The sequence below is a fragment of the Augochlora pura genome, chromosome 1 (assembly GCF_028453695.1).
Source record: "Augochlora pura isolate Apur16 chromosome 1, APUR_v2.2.1, whole genome shotgun sequence".
Classification (NCBI taxonomy): Eukaryota; Metazoa; Arthropoda; class Insecta; order Hymenoptera; family Halictidae; genus Augochlora; species Augochlora pura.
This window is the reverse complement of record NC_135772.1, coordinates 14257093-14272477: the sequence shown is the minus strand read 5'-3', so window position 1 is coordinate 14272477 and position 15385 is coordinate 14257093. Positions and strand designations below refer to the sequence as shown.

General features: G+C 37.1%; 3 protein-coding genes across 3 annotated transcripts; 1 reads left to right on the top strand and 2 right to left on the bottom strand.

Annotated features, from left to right (window-relative positions):
* The first annotated feature begins 7672 nt into the window (after window positions 1–7672).
* Window positions 7673–13279, top strand: Pug (pug C-1-tetrahydrofolate synthase, cytoplasmic). The gene is made up of 12 exons (XM_078178345.1): window positions 7673–7878; window positions 8793–9128; window positions 9535–9627; window positions 9711–9852; window positions 9927–10038; window positions 10620–11185; window positions 11248–11551; window positions 11624–11841; window positions 11915–12378; window positions 12450–12702; window positions 12783–12968; window positions 13041–13279. Exons 1-12 carry the CDS (start codon window positions 7829–7831, stop codon window positions 13128–13130), a joined length of 2814 nt encoding a protein of 937 aa, XP_078034471.1. The 5' UTR covers window positions 7673–7828; the 3' UTR covers window positions 13131–13279.
* On the bottom strand, window positions 13154–14471 carry LOC144468730 (putative methyltransferase-like protein 15 homolog). The gene has a single exon (XM_078178409.1). It carries the CDS (start codon window positions 14469–14471, stop codon window positions 13287–13289), a length of 1185 nt encoding a protein of 394 aa, XP_078034535.1. The 3' UTR covers window positions 13154–13286.
* Window positions 14425–15158, bottom strand: LOC144468756 (ubiquinol-cytochrome c reductase complex assembly factor 2-like). The gene is made up of 2 exons (XM_078178455.1): window positions 15015–15158; window positions 14425–14755 (listed from the first exon to the last, which is right to left on the bottom strand). Exons 1-2 carry the CDS (start codon window positions 15083–15085, stop codon window positions 14425–14427), a joined length of 402 nt encoding a protein of 133 aa, XP_078034581.1. The 5' UTR covers window positions 15086–15158.
* Window positions 15159–15385: the final 227 nt, after the last annotated feature.

Here is a 15385-nt window from a genome sequence, read left to right as displayed (position 1 = left end):
CGTCGCCGCATCGCGAGACTATTAAACAGTGCTAATTGAAACCGAATCGTGCAATGAAATTCCGTTTTTTCATGGCGAAAAGAATAAAAATGTAAAAATACGATAAAAAGTCTAAAAAGCACGTTTCATATTCTACAGCTTATAATTTCACATTGAAGGCAAGCTTATAAATCTAGGATCCTTCGAAACGATGATTTACTATTTACTGTCGGGAATGAATTTGCTCTGAATTATTATTTTCTTCAAAGTTTAAGCAACCATCAATAAATGCTGACTATATTAGAACATTTTCTGTATAATAACTGACTAATCATGATTACATTATTAAGAAAATGTATTCTATTGATATTATTTTAATTAATTTGACATAAATAAAATCCAAATATTTCATTCAATTAAATTAAAATTTATGTCAAATTAATGCTGAATGTCACGCATTGAAGGCCGAGTTAAAGAGAATTAAATAAAATCCAAATATTTTATTCAATCAAATTAAAATTTAATTTTCTTTAACGCGACCTTCAATGTGTTAGATTTTGTTAACATAAAAAACGTACATGAGCAACCGTGTTAATCTTATACATTACGCTAAATATATTCCCTATTTTCAGACGAAGAAGCGGCTCCCGAGTTCTCGCGAAGCGCCAGACGTGCATTGCAGCTCTCATTGCCGGTATCCCCCAATTACCCAGAGCCGAATTACAAGTGTCCGCTTTCGAAAGCCGGCTGGAGTTCGACGAATAAAATCCGCAGGCCAAGTTGGACGCGACCTATTAACGAAATCGAGTCGATTCCTTGAGCGTAGCCGTGGATGCACTCCGCGCTGTACCGCGTAAAGGAATTTGCGGTCCAAGTTGCTTTGCTATCCGAGATGGAGAAATCTTCCACCCTATAGCACCCAATCCAGCCCCTTTCCTTCGACCCCGCCCCCTCCCTTCTTGCACCCCGCAGTTTACTTCGGCCCTGATCATCCGTGGCTGCAGTCGCCCCCAAGGCTAGTTTCTCCGTAGAACCCTTAAGCTTAACTATCCGCAGTAGTTGGAATCTGTACGTACCTATTCCACGACGGGGCTACGAAACTCACCCCCGTCTCCACGAGGCAGCACCCTTCATTCAGACTTGAACACACTGATTCGGGCTCTATGTACACGGGGGGTCCGAACGCCGGAAATAATCGACGGGCAGCTCGGAAAGAAAACGAAACGAAGACGTTTCCAAGGTAGACTCGACGGTCTTTTGCTCGCTTCGTGTGAATTTTCTTCACTTCATATTTTTAATGTACCATTGGATTCTTGACAGACGTTTTACTTTAGATTGTAGGGTCGACGCACGATCCTCTTTCTGGAGAAAATGATATCAGATTTCTCTGAGTTTCGTATGGTTCGGCTCGGAAGCTCAAAATGTTACGTCTCTTTCGTACTTTGGAAGAATTGGAATAATAGTGGGGATCGAGAGAAGAAGAGCATCGTACCCCGTTCATCTTGCTTCGCGATGTTGTCACGCGAGTTCAAATTTATTCCGGTTTCGGCAATGGCATTCAAGTCACCCCTTCGGCACAACTGGCTAACCGGAACCTGTTACGCGAATCTTAAAACGCAGTTCCTGAACAAGTGGTTGAAAAACGTTTTGCTGCGAAACAAAGTACGCAAAAATTTCCTACACGGTGCTCATAAGAAACGGCCGTTGCTTCTCAGCAAATGTTACACCAAAGGTAAAATTTAAAAATATTGAAGATAAAAAGCTATCTTATGATTCTGGTAATTAACTTTAACGGTTTTAATTTTTCATAAAAATCGGCAGTCTAAAGTACTGAAATACTTCTGACAGAACGACGAGAATATTATAATTATTCCAATAAAAGTGGAAGCATGATCCTTTCTCAATTTGATGTCGAATTTGGGGTAGCGTTTGGACCACTGTTTTCAGCTGCCCGTAACGGGGAACTTCGAAGAGCTACCACTTCGAGAATGCCAAACTGGTTGCGTGCAAAAGGGTACGCGAAGGGCCAGTGTAAGTCAGGGTGATATTGATTCAACGTAAGATTGCCGGCGGCGTATCTTGCGAATCGAGATTGAGTTGCAGAAATGTATCGGATGGGGAAATGGCTCGAGCGGGAAGGGAGCGAAGAAACGAACGAAAGCGTGGGCGTCTGGACGGCCGCGACGGTCGAAACTTCGTGGAAGATCGACCACTTGAATCACGAAGTCGATGGAAATGTACGTCCTCGAGGAATTACGCACGGCAACGGCTACATTGATCCGGCAATTTCACGGTGACCGCCAATTTCCCCGTGATCTTCGTCCACGTTACTGTTTGGTCTAATATTAATTAACCTTAAGCTGCGAAGACCCGCGAGATTCGAGACTTGCGTGGGGTCGCAAGTCCTTCGGGAGGCACGCTGCAAGTGTGCTTAAACAGTCAACAATTTGAACGTTTACGTACGTTTCAAGTACAGTTCCTCGATTATCGGTACCTCCCGAATTCCGTGAATGGATCGATACCCGCGCACAACGCTGCTTATTCTATAAATCGGCAGAGATTTAATTTAGTACTTTGATCGAGTGCGTGCCCTATTATCGGAACACTCGTGTTTCTCCTGACTACTTCAGTTAGCCCACCTTGGAAAATCGATCCTATAAACTGAAAATTTATCAAAGACAGGGAACAATGCTTTTTAGTACCAGCACAGTAATCGCGAACGAGAAAACTTGGGAAATCTTTCAAACCAAGAAAAGAGCGCTTTCGAATCAACAACAAAATAGTGATCACGCGAGAGTTCCTAGCTTAATGCGTACTCTCTTTAGTGGAATAATTATAATGGGTTTTCATACAAATAGAATTTCCACTGACTAATATCGTTGCGACTGTGGTCATTATATTATTAAACATGTATATTTTAATTACGTTTCTACCTGCAATAAACTGTAATGAAACTAACTACTTTATGCATATTTTATGAAGTCCATTTACTGCCGCGGTATTAATTGTTTTGTCAATTCCCGCCGTCAGCGGAAGATAAATTATTGAATGCGACAATGAATTATTGTTACTAATGTGCGCCGCATTAAATCGCTATTTTCGTTTACAAAATTATACGAACACTGTCCGCGTCGTAATCGTTCTTCCGTGTTTCAAATTTTTCGATAAGACGATACATTTTGCTGACATCGAAGTTATAAATCCTAAACTGGGAGTCACTTCGTCGAAATTCTCAAACGACCACTGCTGAACGATGTGTTAAGCGATCTCCTTGATTTCGCGTTTGCCCGTTCTATCCCAAGAGACTTGCTATACTTTAACCATGATTATAGATACTATAGTAGATAAATCTATATAGATTTGTGTGCCTATAAATTTGACGAATGTAAATTGATCATGTATTGAATCAAGTTCGTGGTAGATCTCAGAATGTATAACAAGGAGGAGCTTCGCTCCGTAGGAGGATTTCGTGTGTCAGATTAGTACATCCTGTTAGAAGCCTGGATAATATTGTTTGGTAAATATATTTCACAGTCGCATAAAAGCCGGAGTTTCTCAGGGCGCCGGACGACCTGAAAAGATTTTACGTCTGCTGGAAACAGCTCGGTGAAACGGAGCGTGGCACGTTATACGTCCTTTATCCGGTCTTCGCGCTGATTGGGGGATCTGTAATGTCATTAGACCGCGGTTTTCGACTGGCCATTGTACCGTTTCGCCATCGGAGGTCGGCGCAACCGGCGAAGATTAGTAAGATTAACCAAGATCCTGCTCTTCCGTGGCTTTCCGCGCTCACAGAAAGGCGTAAGTCCCACAAAGGAGCGCGATTCATGGCCACCTCTCCGATACTCTGGATTCCCCTATCGTTCAGGACAAACCGGTCTATCTCGCGGGACAACTTTACACTCCTGCTCCGTACTCACCCTCCTCCTACCGTTTTCTCCGTTCCCCTATTAAGTTTAATTACGTCTTGTCGGCATATTTCCTGCGGACGTCTCGTCTACGTCTTCCCGAGGAATGATCTGATATATTTCTATTAACCAATTGCGCTACGATTTCTTTCAGAACTGCGTTGATTAACACTGTTTCGTCCTTAATAATTTCCTTGATGCAACCAGAGGATTTTTGTTTCCTAATTGTCTTTATTTACCTTCATTTTCAAATTTTCATGTCAGAGGATTCAAATTTTTTTCGATTTAATAGAGAGGATAGACAGTCATATTTATTAAATTGTATACAGAATGTTCGAACGTGCATCATAGTACATGGGGTTAAGCGGATATTCTATCATAGAACCTTCAAAAAATCAATCGACTTTTATTTAATCTTCCGAAAGCATTTACTTTCAAGAAACTAATGAAATTATACATAGCTGTTCGATCGGCACTAACCAGATCATCAACAATAGTATACAGGTTGGGGCATTTTAAACAGGTCACCTGAATATCTCGCTTGTTTTTGAAGATAGGAGAAAATGTTTCCATCATCAGTTGCTCGTTTGGCAACATTACGTGTTTTGTTATCCACAGTTCCAGTTTCTTGGAACTTTTTTACAATGTTTGTAAACACAGAAAGTGAAGGTCTGTTACGATCGGGAAATCTTTCACCATACACACGTACCGCTTCCCTCATAATTCTATGACATTCACCATAAATAAGAACCATTTCTATTTTCTCTGCTATCGTGTAAAGCATTTTAGTCGATAGTTCAATTACCAATGTTTAAGGATATAGATAAGCATACAATGTGATTGTGAATGTTTGTTTACCTTTTGTGAACCGTGTCACGTGATACGCACACGTGATACACAAATATTCGAAAAGTACTCTGAAACAATTTATTTTCTATTGCAGTTGACTTTAGGTGACCTTGAATGACTTTCATAATAGGTCATTGTATTCGTCTTGAAACACTCGATCAGAATATAAATAAAGATACTTACTGTTCCATTTAAAAAAAACAGAATTGACATTCATATGTCCTTTACGCCTCCACCTACAGAAAAATTGGTATTACCAGATGATGAGCCCCCCGATACCAAGTAAAGTAATGTCGACCTGTCAGATTCGACATATCAAAGCAGATTCATTATTGTATACAGACTCTGGTTTGATAGCAGGGATTAAATGCCGTGACATCAAGGGGCTTAGATGTAGTTTTTGCTTTGTTATGGGGTGTGGTCGACAGTAAATTAGGTCGGTTTATCGAGTCGCGAGTCTGTCGACGCAGAATAGAATTAGGAAAGCAAGTTGTTTTTGCCGAATGCTCCAGGAATTTCCAAAGGAGATCTACAGGTGAAACTATTCACTGGGTTCGTTTTCTACGAAGTAAACCATCTTCAGGCTGACGCAAGCATGTGTCTACGTATTCCACGAATTGTTATTTACTGTTCCAGATTTTTTCTCCAAAATGGCTGATACCGTTTCTCAAATATTTTTTTTTAATTATAGCGTTTTGTATTTTATAGAATCCGATATTCTTAAAATGTTATAGCGGACTTGCAACGTGGGAAGGGAGGAATTTTCGGACGCGGAAATTCTAACTTTCCAAAGCGCGTGCCGTAGGCACCCGGGTCAAAGGTCGGTCATAAAAGTGAGAAAGTTCAGATCCTGGGCCTGGTTGCTTGAAAGTCATCACAGGACTTTACCCCGATTTTTCTAAATTATTTTACTTGGAGCTAATTCTTCTCTTGGCTTGCTAGAGAGGAAGTTCCCATCTCCTTAGCAATCCGGAAAGTCTTTTATTCTAAAATTTAAAATTATTTTATTCTAAAATTATTTAGAATACTTATTATTGTTGTTTAGCTATAGTTACTTTCTTTTGTTTACTCGTTAATATGGTTATCGTTGTTGTGTATCCTTATATTATTGTTTATATAAATATATATATCTATTGTCTATTATATATAAAATTTGTGCACCGTTGTATATTAAGTATTCATCCGCCTTTATTCCTACAGTGTCAGCAATATTTTTCTTCAGCTCGGATACAAACAAAATGCAATCTGTGTGTTGTCAGAGGCTATTTAGTAAACAAGTAATCTTTATGATTGTATTTATCGCTCGACGAAGTAATGCGGCATTACGTAAACACAGATAAGACGGAAAATATTTGAATCAAAAATAATTTCAAGAAAAATGTTGAACGTAAATTGCAAATCATTTGTAAATCCGGAGAGAATTCTTAAATTAATATTTATATAATAATATTATTGATCGCCTTTGTCTATAAATAGTTATTAAATAATGCGAAGAATACGAACGAAGTTTCGTTCGCGAAATTATAGTCTGGTTATTGCGACTGCGCTTTTCATAACCGAAATATACGTTACATCATTTAGCTAGGAAATCCCCTAATTATTTCGAGAGTTCTATTATAAGGCTTATTGCGATATACTGACGCGCATGATAAGATTCGGTAAATTATTCAGTTATCAATGGACCATGATTAGGTTAAATTCGCAATTAGCAGTCAACAACTCTCCATCGTGTTTCTCTTATGCAGAACAAAGCAGATGTTTAATATGTATACTGAAATTATGTATCGCATATTTTGCATAATATTGAAACTATTCTAAAGCTTGTTAAATTTAATATGACGGTTTTTCATATTGTACATTCCAGATTTTTATGCAGTTAGGAAGGCTTTAAGCGAACCTAAAAAATGGAATGTAAAAGGAAGATCTGTAGTGGCTGAAACTTAATAATAAGTAATAAGAAATAATTAATATTTAGCTAAATATTACTCTATTTCAGTAAAGCACTGTAACAATAAAAAACTAATTTCTGTTTTATTCTCTAATTATTGATTTCACTTCAATAATTTATTTTTCTGCAATGGATAACGATATTTTCACGATATTACTTTATAAAACGACAATATAAATAGTGCTGTAATTGAATTATTTGTCCCGACAATACGGTCTATCATTCAAATAAGGTCTGTGATTTAGAAATTTAAGATAACCGACAATAACACTTTTCATGTCAATGGTTATCGGTTTGGATTTCAACACATGAAAAACAGCTATAATTTCTTGCCCCCCGTGAAGATTGCTTTTATGATTAGTAGTAACTAAGGAATAGCTGGAACGAACAACCACATGACACGATTACCGCAAGTTTATAAGTAAGACGATTATTTTCGTTAATATTCCTCGCACTAATTATTATTTTCTGAAAAACAAATTTTCAATTTGTACTATTGTTTGTTTAATCGCTTTGAAGCATAAATGTGAAGAAATAAATCAAGAATCCGTGCAGAAATCATAAAATTTATAATTGCAATTATAAATATAATCGTAATCGCAAATGTAATTGCGATATACAAAATAAATACGAATAAAAAATAAACAAAAATAGGAAATCAATAAAAAAAAGTGTAAATATTAAGTCATTATTAACGTAGAAAGCTGTTAATCTACTACTCAACAACGAAGTATAAAATGCACGCTTAATAATTTATAAATTATCAGTATTCAATAAATTGAGAACCACTGTGATACAAAAGCTGCCGAAAGAAATCAAAGAACGTAATTGGAGTACATATTTTACGCGTTTCACTAGCATTCGCATCACTTTCCTCTATGTAAATGACCCACACAGTGATATCTCTACAAATACATACATACACATGTTACCGCGGCTATAGTGATCGCCAATAAACCGGTAGCCTACACTAACTCCATTCATTTTAGCATCGACAGTCTTCCGGTATATTTCTGCGCCACGTGTGTTCGCATTTTTCTGTTTACACGCTCCTATGATCGATTGCAACAGTTTACATTGACAAGCAAAATAGATCTCAAACGACAGTGAGTTCTTCTGTGATTTTAGATTTTTCACGAGAATTATGTCGACGGACGTGCGAGGTGTCGTCTTGTCCGGGACCCAATTGGCAAAGTAAGTTGCTTTCTTTTCATCTATAGACACAACAAATTCAAATTTCTTATGCGTGCTACAATAATTCCTTTTTTATTGAAGTTTATTAGTATTTCTAGCGTACATTTTTAAATTCAGTTTTACATGTTTCTATCGATTTCTCGCAACAATCGAGCAGAAATTTTTTAAAATACCTTTAAGTTAATATTCGAATTTGCTATTCGATTATCAACTTAGAGGGATCGATAATGATCGTTGCACTGGCCTAACCTTCAAAATCGAATTACAGATAAATTGTTTTAAATCCTCGAAAACGTTTACGTTCTCCATAAGAGCATGCACGCTTTAAATGTGAGGTTATGCTTGCTCTCGATTTCTTAATTGTGTAATCTTAAAATGATATCTATTGCAGTAGAATGCATAACTGCGTATGCGTACCTCTCTACATAAAATCGTTCAAGTTTGCGAATCGATTAATTTACATTACCCTCGCAAAACGAGTTAATCCGTAGAAAACCCGCGAATTTCGAATTTTCGTAGAACATAGACAATGGAAATATGATTTGAAAATATACTTTTCATGTTATTAACTGTTTTTAAATACGTATATTATACAAATGGCAATGCAGACGAATAGAAATTGTACTTTCTGCAAGATCAACACAGCTTGCAACAAACCTTAGAATAATATCGTATTTTCATTTTGTTAAAGCTGTTAAAAGAAGAAATACACTTTTATATATATTTTTACAGAAAATTTCTGTGATGTACAAAGATCTACAGTCTAATTATTAGCTATAAAATATAATTTATATTTTTATCGATTATTAGAATGGATCGTCGATAATTTTTCTATTTTATTCGTTGTTATTTCGTTAAATGTAATAAAATTATACTTGGTGATCCAATCGAAACGATTTTTCTTTCATTCACAGGGAGATCCGTCAAAGTCTAAAGCAGGATGTAACATTGTTGAAAGAAAAATTGCCGGGTTACACACCCGGTTTGGCTATCGTGCAGGTTGGCGGCCGGGAAGATTCAAATGTTTATATCAGAATGAAAATAAAAGCGGCAGATGATATCGGTATCGCAGCGCAACACGTGAAACTTCCAAAAACTACGACGGAAAGAGAACTAGTAAACAAACTAAACGAATTGAACAATGACCCGAACGTTCACGGAATCATCGTGCAAATGCCTCTAGACACTGTGAACAAAATCGACAGCCATATGATTACTGACTTAGTCTCGCCTGCGAAAGATGTGGATGGGTAAATTTGCACGATTGTTTTTAATAATTACATTTATTCTATACCATTTGCAAATAGTACCTACAATAAAATATTACAACCAAATTATTCTGGATATATGGTAATGTTTTACAAGAAAAACGTACAACGCTTTAAAAATTCCGTGATTGAATGCACTAAGCAATATAACGAATATGGCAATAATTTAAATCTTCCTGCATATTACAGATAAAAAGAATGTTTCGTAACATGCTCAGATAATCACGTCACGAGTTTCTAGATTCAATATTTGCAATAGCGATCATTTATTATGTACGTGTGATTACGTCACTCGTAGTCGCAATATCATAGTTAAAACCAGAATGAAAAAATTTAAATCTCTAATTTTTTTAATGAACAGTAATATTTGAAACTGCGTTTCTTTCAGATTGAACACAATCAATGAAGGAAGGGTCGCCATTGGTGATATGACAGGATTTCTACCATGCACTCCGCACGGATGCATAGAACTTATCAAAAAGTGTGTTTAACAAAAGTGTTTTCATTCGTTCCTGTAATTTTATTTATTATGCACATAGCTAATTGGTTAATAATACGTTCCAGGAGCAACATACCAATTTCTGGTGCCAGAGCCGTAGTTTTAGGCAGAAGCAAGATCGTTGGTACTCCGGTAGCCGAATTGCTGAAATGGCAAAATGCCACTGTAACAGTATGTCACTCGAGAACGAAGAACCTTCCCGAAGTTGTAAGTAGCAAACAATACTTTCCGAGTGATTTTTTGATAAATGCGGCTATAACAGTCACCGATTTTGATTATAGGTCTCACAAGCTGATATCTTAGTGGTTGCCATAGGTCAGCCTGAGATGGTCAAAGGAAGCTGGATTAAACCAGGTGCAGTCGTAATCGATTGCGGAATAAATTCTATTCCAGGTAAATATAAGTTTTTAAATAACTATGTCGTATCTAAAATAATCTTAATAATTTTCACTTAAATAACAATATGAAGATAAATAATTAAACTATGCTATTCGGGACAATTTATTAGTGTATGAATGAAATTGGTATCGTTATTAAAAAAAGACGCCCATGGTATCAGTATTGGGTTTAGGAGACTGCTGTAATACGGAGTAATATACATATATTATTATATCAGACCGTTTAATGAACATTTAAACAATTTTCTTTCAAATACCAGAAGATTGAATTTACTGTGAATACCACAAAAAACTGATTTACGACTTCAAGATCTAAATATATTAATCCTCGTCGGGCGAACTTGAGTTCTATTCGAACCCATATTTGTAAACAATCAAACGTAGCTAGACGTCTCGAATTATCCCCTTCCTAAAGTATATTTGCCGTATGGGTCCAATTGGACCCTGAGTCCGCTGTACAATCGATTGCTGCCAGACAATACACCATACGTGGATTAAATTACCACCGACGGATAAAGTGATCAAGTAAATATATTTAACTCAGAGTGAATATTGAAACATATGAAACCATTGCAGACCCATCAAAGAAGTGCGGACAGCGATTAGTAGGAGACGTTGCTTACGAAGAAGCCGCGAAAGTAGCATCGTATATTACACCGGTGCCTGGAGGAGTTGGCCCGATGACCGTAGCCATGTTGATGAAAAACACAGTCGTGTCGGCTCAAAGATCTGCAACCAGAATCCTGGACACTAAATGGAAACTAAACGTTCTGACGATCAGTCCAAAAACACCGGTTCCCAGTGATATAATGATCTCAAGAAGTCAAGAGCCGAAGCCGATTACAGTTTTAGCGGAAGAAATTGAACTATTGCCGAACGAGATCAGCCCTTACGGAAGCAAAAAGGCGAAGATTAGTCTGAACGTGTTGAAAAGACTGAAGAACCAACCGAATGGGAAATTAGTAGTAGTTGCTGGTATCACGCCGACACCTTTCGGAGAAGGCAAAAGCACCACGTCGTTGGGTTTGGTGCAAGCTTTAACTGCGCACAAGGGAAAGAACTCGTTTGTCACCTTGAGGCAACCGAGCCAAGGTCCCACTTTTGGTGTGAAAGGAGGAGCTGCGGGCGGTGGATACTCGCAGGTTCGTCAATTCTCTCAATTCTATGTTATAATACGTAAACGAAAGTATTACGATATTTTTAGGTCATTCCGATGGAGGAATTCAACTTGCACTTAACCGGAGATATCCATGCTGTGACCGCAGCTAATAATCTGATGGCGGCGCAGATCGATGCCCGATACTTCCATGAATCCACTCAATCCGATAAAGTTCTGTACGACCGACTTGTGCCAACGATCAAAGGCGTAAGGAAGTTTTCGAACATTCAACTGCGGCGCTTACAAAAACTTGGTATCGCAAAGACCGATCCTAACAGCTTAACGGAGGACGAAATTAAGAAGTTTGGAAAATTAGACATCGATCCGAAGAACATTCCTTTCACTAGAGGTGTTTCAGCTAAAATATTCACGGAATCTATTCGTGAAAATAAAAAGTCAGACTAACAGTTATATATTTTAGTGATCGACATGAATGATCGATTCTTGCGTAAAATCACTATCGGTCAAAGTCCAACCGAGAAAGGAAAAATGCGTGAAACATCTTTCACTATATCCGTCGGTTCCGAGATAATGGCTATACTCGCACTCTCCACCAGTGTCGATGATATGAAGGAAAGACTCGGCAACATGGTGGTAGCATTTAACAAAAGTGGAGAACCCTTGACTGCAGAGGACTTCGTTAGTAGAATTACGATTCTAATCATAGAATTATTATCCCATTGATTTGTAAGGATTATATTCCTGTTTGTAGGGTATGACTGGAGCGATGGCAATTCTGTTAAAAGATGCCATCGAGCCGACGCTAATGCAATCTTTGGAAGGAACTCCGGTGATGGTCCATGCTGGACCGTTTGCGAACATCGCTCATGGCTGTTCCTCGATTATCGCGGATGCAATTGCGTTGAAATTAGTCGGACCGGAAGGTATCGTGGTAACAGAAGCTGGATTCGGTTCTGACATCGGTATGGAGAAGTTCTTCAATATCAAGTGCCGAACATCTGGACACATACCAAATGCGGTTGTGCTTGTTGCAACCGTTAGAGCATTGAAAATGCATGGTGGTGGACCCCCAGTAACTACGGGTGCTACCTTGAAAAAGGAATATACCGAAGAAAATCTTGAATTAGTTAGGAAGGGTCTGCCAAATCTGCAGAAGCATATCAGTAATGGAATTAAATTTGGTGTGCCAGTTATTGTGGCAATTAACGTCCATGCGTAAGTTTCTCTAAAATTCACCCTTTCAAGAGTGTGCTGAGCAGTAAATCATTGTATAACGATCGTTTCAGCACTGACACGCAAGCGGAATTAGAATTGATAAAGCAAGCTGCTATTGAAAGCGGTGCAGCAGATGCAGTAATATGCAATCATTGGTCGCAAGGCGGTGCTGGTGCCACGGCCCTTGCAGATGCAGTTATAGCTGCTACGAATAAACCCAGTAATTTCAAAGTATTATATGACTTGAACATCAGCATCGAACAAAAAATTAATATCATTGGAAAAGAAATGTATGGTGCAGGAGAAGTTGTTCTTTCAGAAGAGGTAAAGATCTTTACAAATAATGTATAAATGTAGATATAATAAGAAATAAATTAATGTAGATGTAATAATCATTATTGTAGGTACAAAAGAAGATTGAGGCGTACACCAAACTAGGGTATGATAAACTGCCCCTTTGCATGGCAAAGACATCAAACTCTTTAACAGGTGATGCATCAATTAAGGGTGCTCCTACAGGATTCACATTGAATATTACAGATATATTTGTGTCTGTTGGTGCTGGTTTTATAGTGCCAATGGTGGGAGATGTAAGTGACTTCTGTAAGAAATTATTAAATTTATAAATAAAATCTATACTAAATTGGAAAATATTTTTCTAGATAATGATGATGCCGGGGCTTTCTACCAGGCCATGCATTTATGATATGGACTTGAATAGTGAAAATGGCGAAATAGAAGGATTGTTTTAAATATTTTTCTTTAACTATACAACCACTCTCATTTATAGTATATTACAGTTTTCATAAGATAAGATATTTTATTTTTTACATATTTTACAAAACATTTGTATGTATTTTATATTATGTTACGCGATAATAAAGATGAAAATTTAACATGACACTTGTTTAGGATATTTTACTGACACCCCGTAACTTTGCAGAACGTGATCTCGGATTTCGTTCAACTTCTTCAGGTGTAGGTGTTATTACATGTCTATGTAACATTTTCCATGGTGTGTTTATAATGTTCCTGAATTCGTCAATGTCGTAACATTTGGTATGGTCTGCGAATTTTAATGGTAATTTGTTAGCAACAGTATTGATTATATTTCCAGAAATGTGCCTTTTAACTATTGTGTCTTCTAATGAATGGAAAGATATTGCGACTAAGCGACCATTCGTTTTTAAATATGTTGCAGCCAGGACAATACCATAATTAATTTCATTTAATTCATTATTCACAAAAATTCTCAATGCTTGAAATGTTTTTGTAGCACAATGAGCAGATCTACCAAGTTGGTCTAGTCTTTTTTCATTTGTAACACTTTCAATTAGTTTTGCTAACTCTTCAGTAGTTTTTAAACTTCTGAAACTATATCGAGCTTCAATAATAGCACGTGCAATTTTTTTTGCCTTCCTTTCTTGACCATAAGCTCTCAGGATTTTAACTAAATCTATTTCAGTTATTTTCTCTAGAACATCAGCAGCTGTAGGTTCTTCAGGATATCTAAATCCATCCATCCTCATGTCTAAAGGTCCATTTTTAGATATAGAAAATCCTCTCTGTGCAACATCAAATTGCATTGATGAACAACCAAAATCAAATAAAAACCCATCTATGCTATTTTTATTGACTTTATGCTGGCCAAGTAAATGTGGTAATTCAGAAAATCTTCCTAATAAAGGTATTATTTGACCAGGATATTTTTCTGACAATTTGTGTGCAAATTCATGTGCAACAGGATCTCTGTCCAAAGCAAATATCTTCACCTCAGGAAAAGTTTCTAGAATGTTTAGCGAATGTCCTCCAGCACCAAATGTCATGTCCACTATAATTTTCTTTGGTGAAGGCTCCAGATATTGTAATACTTCATTAACCATAACTGGCCTATGCGATGCACTGTCAACATTTTTATGTGCTAACTCGCTGTATCTTTTTGTATCTTTTACACATTTTAAGCAATTTTGTTTTTGCATTAAATAATGAATAGTTCTATGACGACGACTAATGATGTTATATCTTACTATTGAGAGCACAAAACTTTTATGTATTACTTTTTGTAGCATTGTATAACTTGATCCTGGAATCATTAAACAATTCTACAACTTTTGAGGCTATTCGTTTAAGTATTCCTCTTTCTTCGTTTTCCAAATACTCTCTTAGTTCTGGCGATAGTGCCATATTACATTGTTCCTTTGTTAAGCCACTAGCAGTGTCATTGCGTACGCGTGCATACATTTGTCCATATTGGTTGGAAGAAATTTTTTTCAAACTTACATAATAACGATCACAAACTTCACGGTCAACCTGGTTAGTTGCCTCACCTTTTGCAAAAGCAACTTTTATTTGATCACGGATATGTTGCCCCAGATCACTGCAAAAATTACAAGTTGTCATTAACTATTCATACATTTATGTGGTTACATATTAATAATTAAACATTTAGAAGACGAAAAATATCAAAAACGTATACATATATATCCTGCTATTATATGTTTTGTAGTATTCATTCTAACCTTAACGTAGGCACGTTTCCGCGAAAAAAATTAGACTACAATAAATTGACAACAAAATTTTATACAACAATAATAGTGAAAAAGCATTTAAAGATCCTCAATGTCGAGAGAAATTACCTGCCAGTTTTCGATTTATCCAGAGGCCAAGATTCTAACAATTTCATGTAATTCCTATAATTGCCGGCCATGACAGTATATACAATAATAGCTCCTACTCCTGCATGCTTTTTTACTCTCTAAGATGCTGTGCACATCCCCACCATTTGACTGCGTATTCAATCCGCAATGCATACTGTCTCATCTGTGAATCGTCAGCCAATCAGAGCAAAGAAAATTGCTATGTCGACTCTCATTAACGTATCAAGCTGTGGCCTGGAGGTATTCAGGTGGAGGACCCATTATTGCATACATATACAGTACAAGTTCAATGCATGCAACGACGAATTAGTGCCTTACCATATTGCGCCAGGGGCAAAGGCTTTAGAAAT

Bases quoted from the DNA above. Each gene is read 5' to 3' on its own strand.
- LOC144468730 (XM_078178409.1), bottom strand. From the start codon at position 14,471: ATGATTCCAGGATCAAGTTATACAATGCTACAAAAAGTAATACATAAA.
- Pug (XM_078178345.1), top strand. From the start codon at position 7,829: ATGTCGACGGACGTGCGAGGTGTCGTCTTGTCCGGGACCCAATTGGCA. The intron at 9,129-9,534 runs GTAAATTTGCAC...CGTTTCTTTCAG, and splicing joins CCTGCGAAAGATGTGGATGG to ATTGAACACAATCAATGAAG. The intron at 9,628-9,710 runs GTGTGTTTAACA...AATACGTTCCAG, and splicing joins TGCATAGAACTTATCAAAAA to GAGCAACATACCAATTTCTG.
- LOC144468756 (XM_078178455.1), bottom strand. From the start codon at position 15,085: ATGGCCGGCAATTATAGGAATTACATGAAATTGTTAGAATCTTGGCCT. The intron at 14,756-15,014 runs GTAATTTCTCTC...TAATTTTTGCAG, and splicing joins GATAAATCGAAAACTGGCAG to TGATCTGGGGCAACATATCC.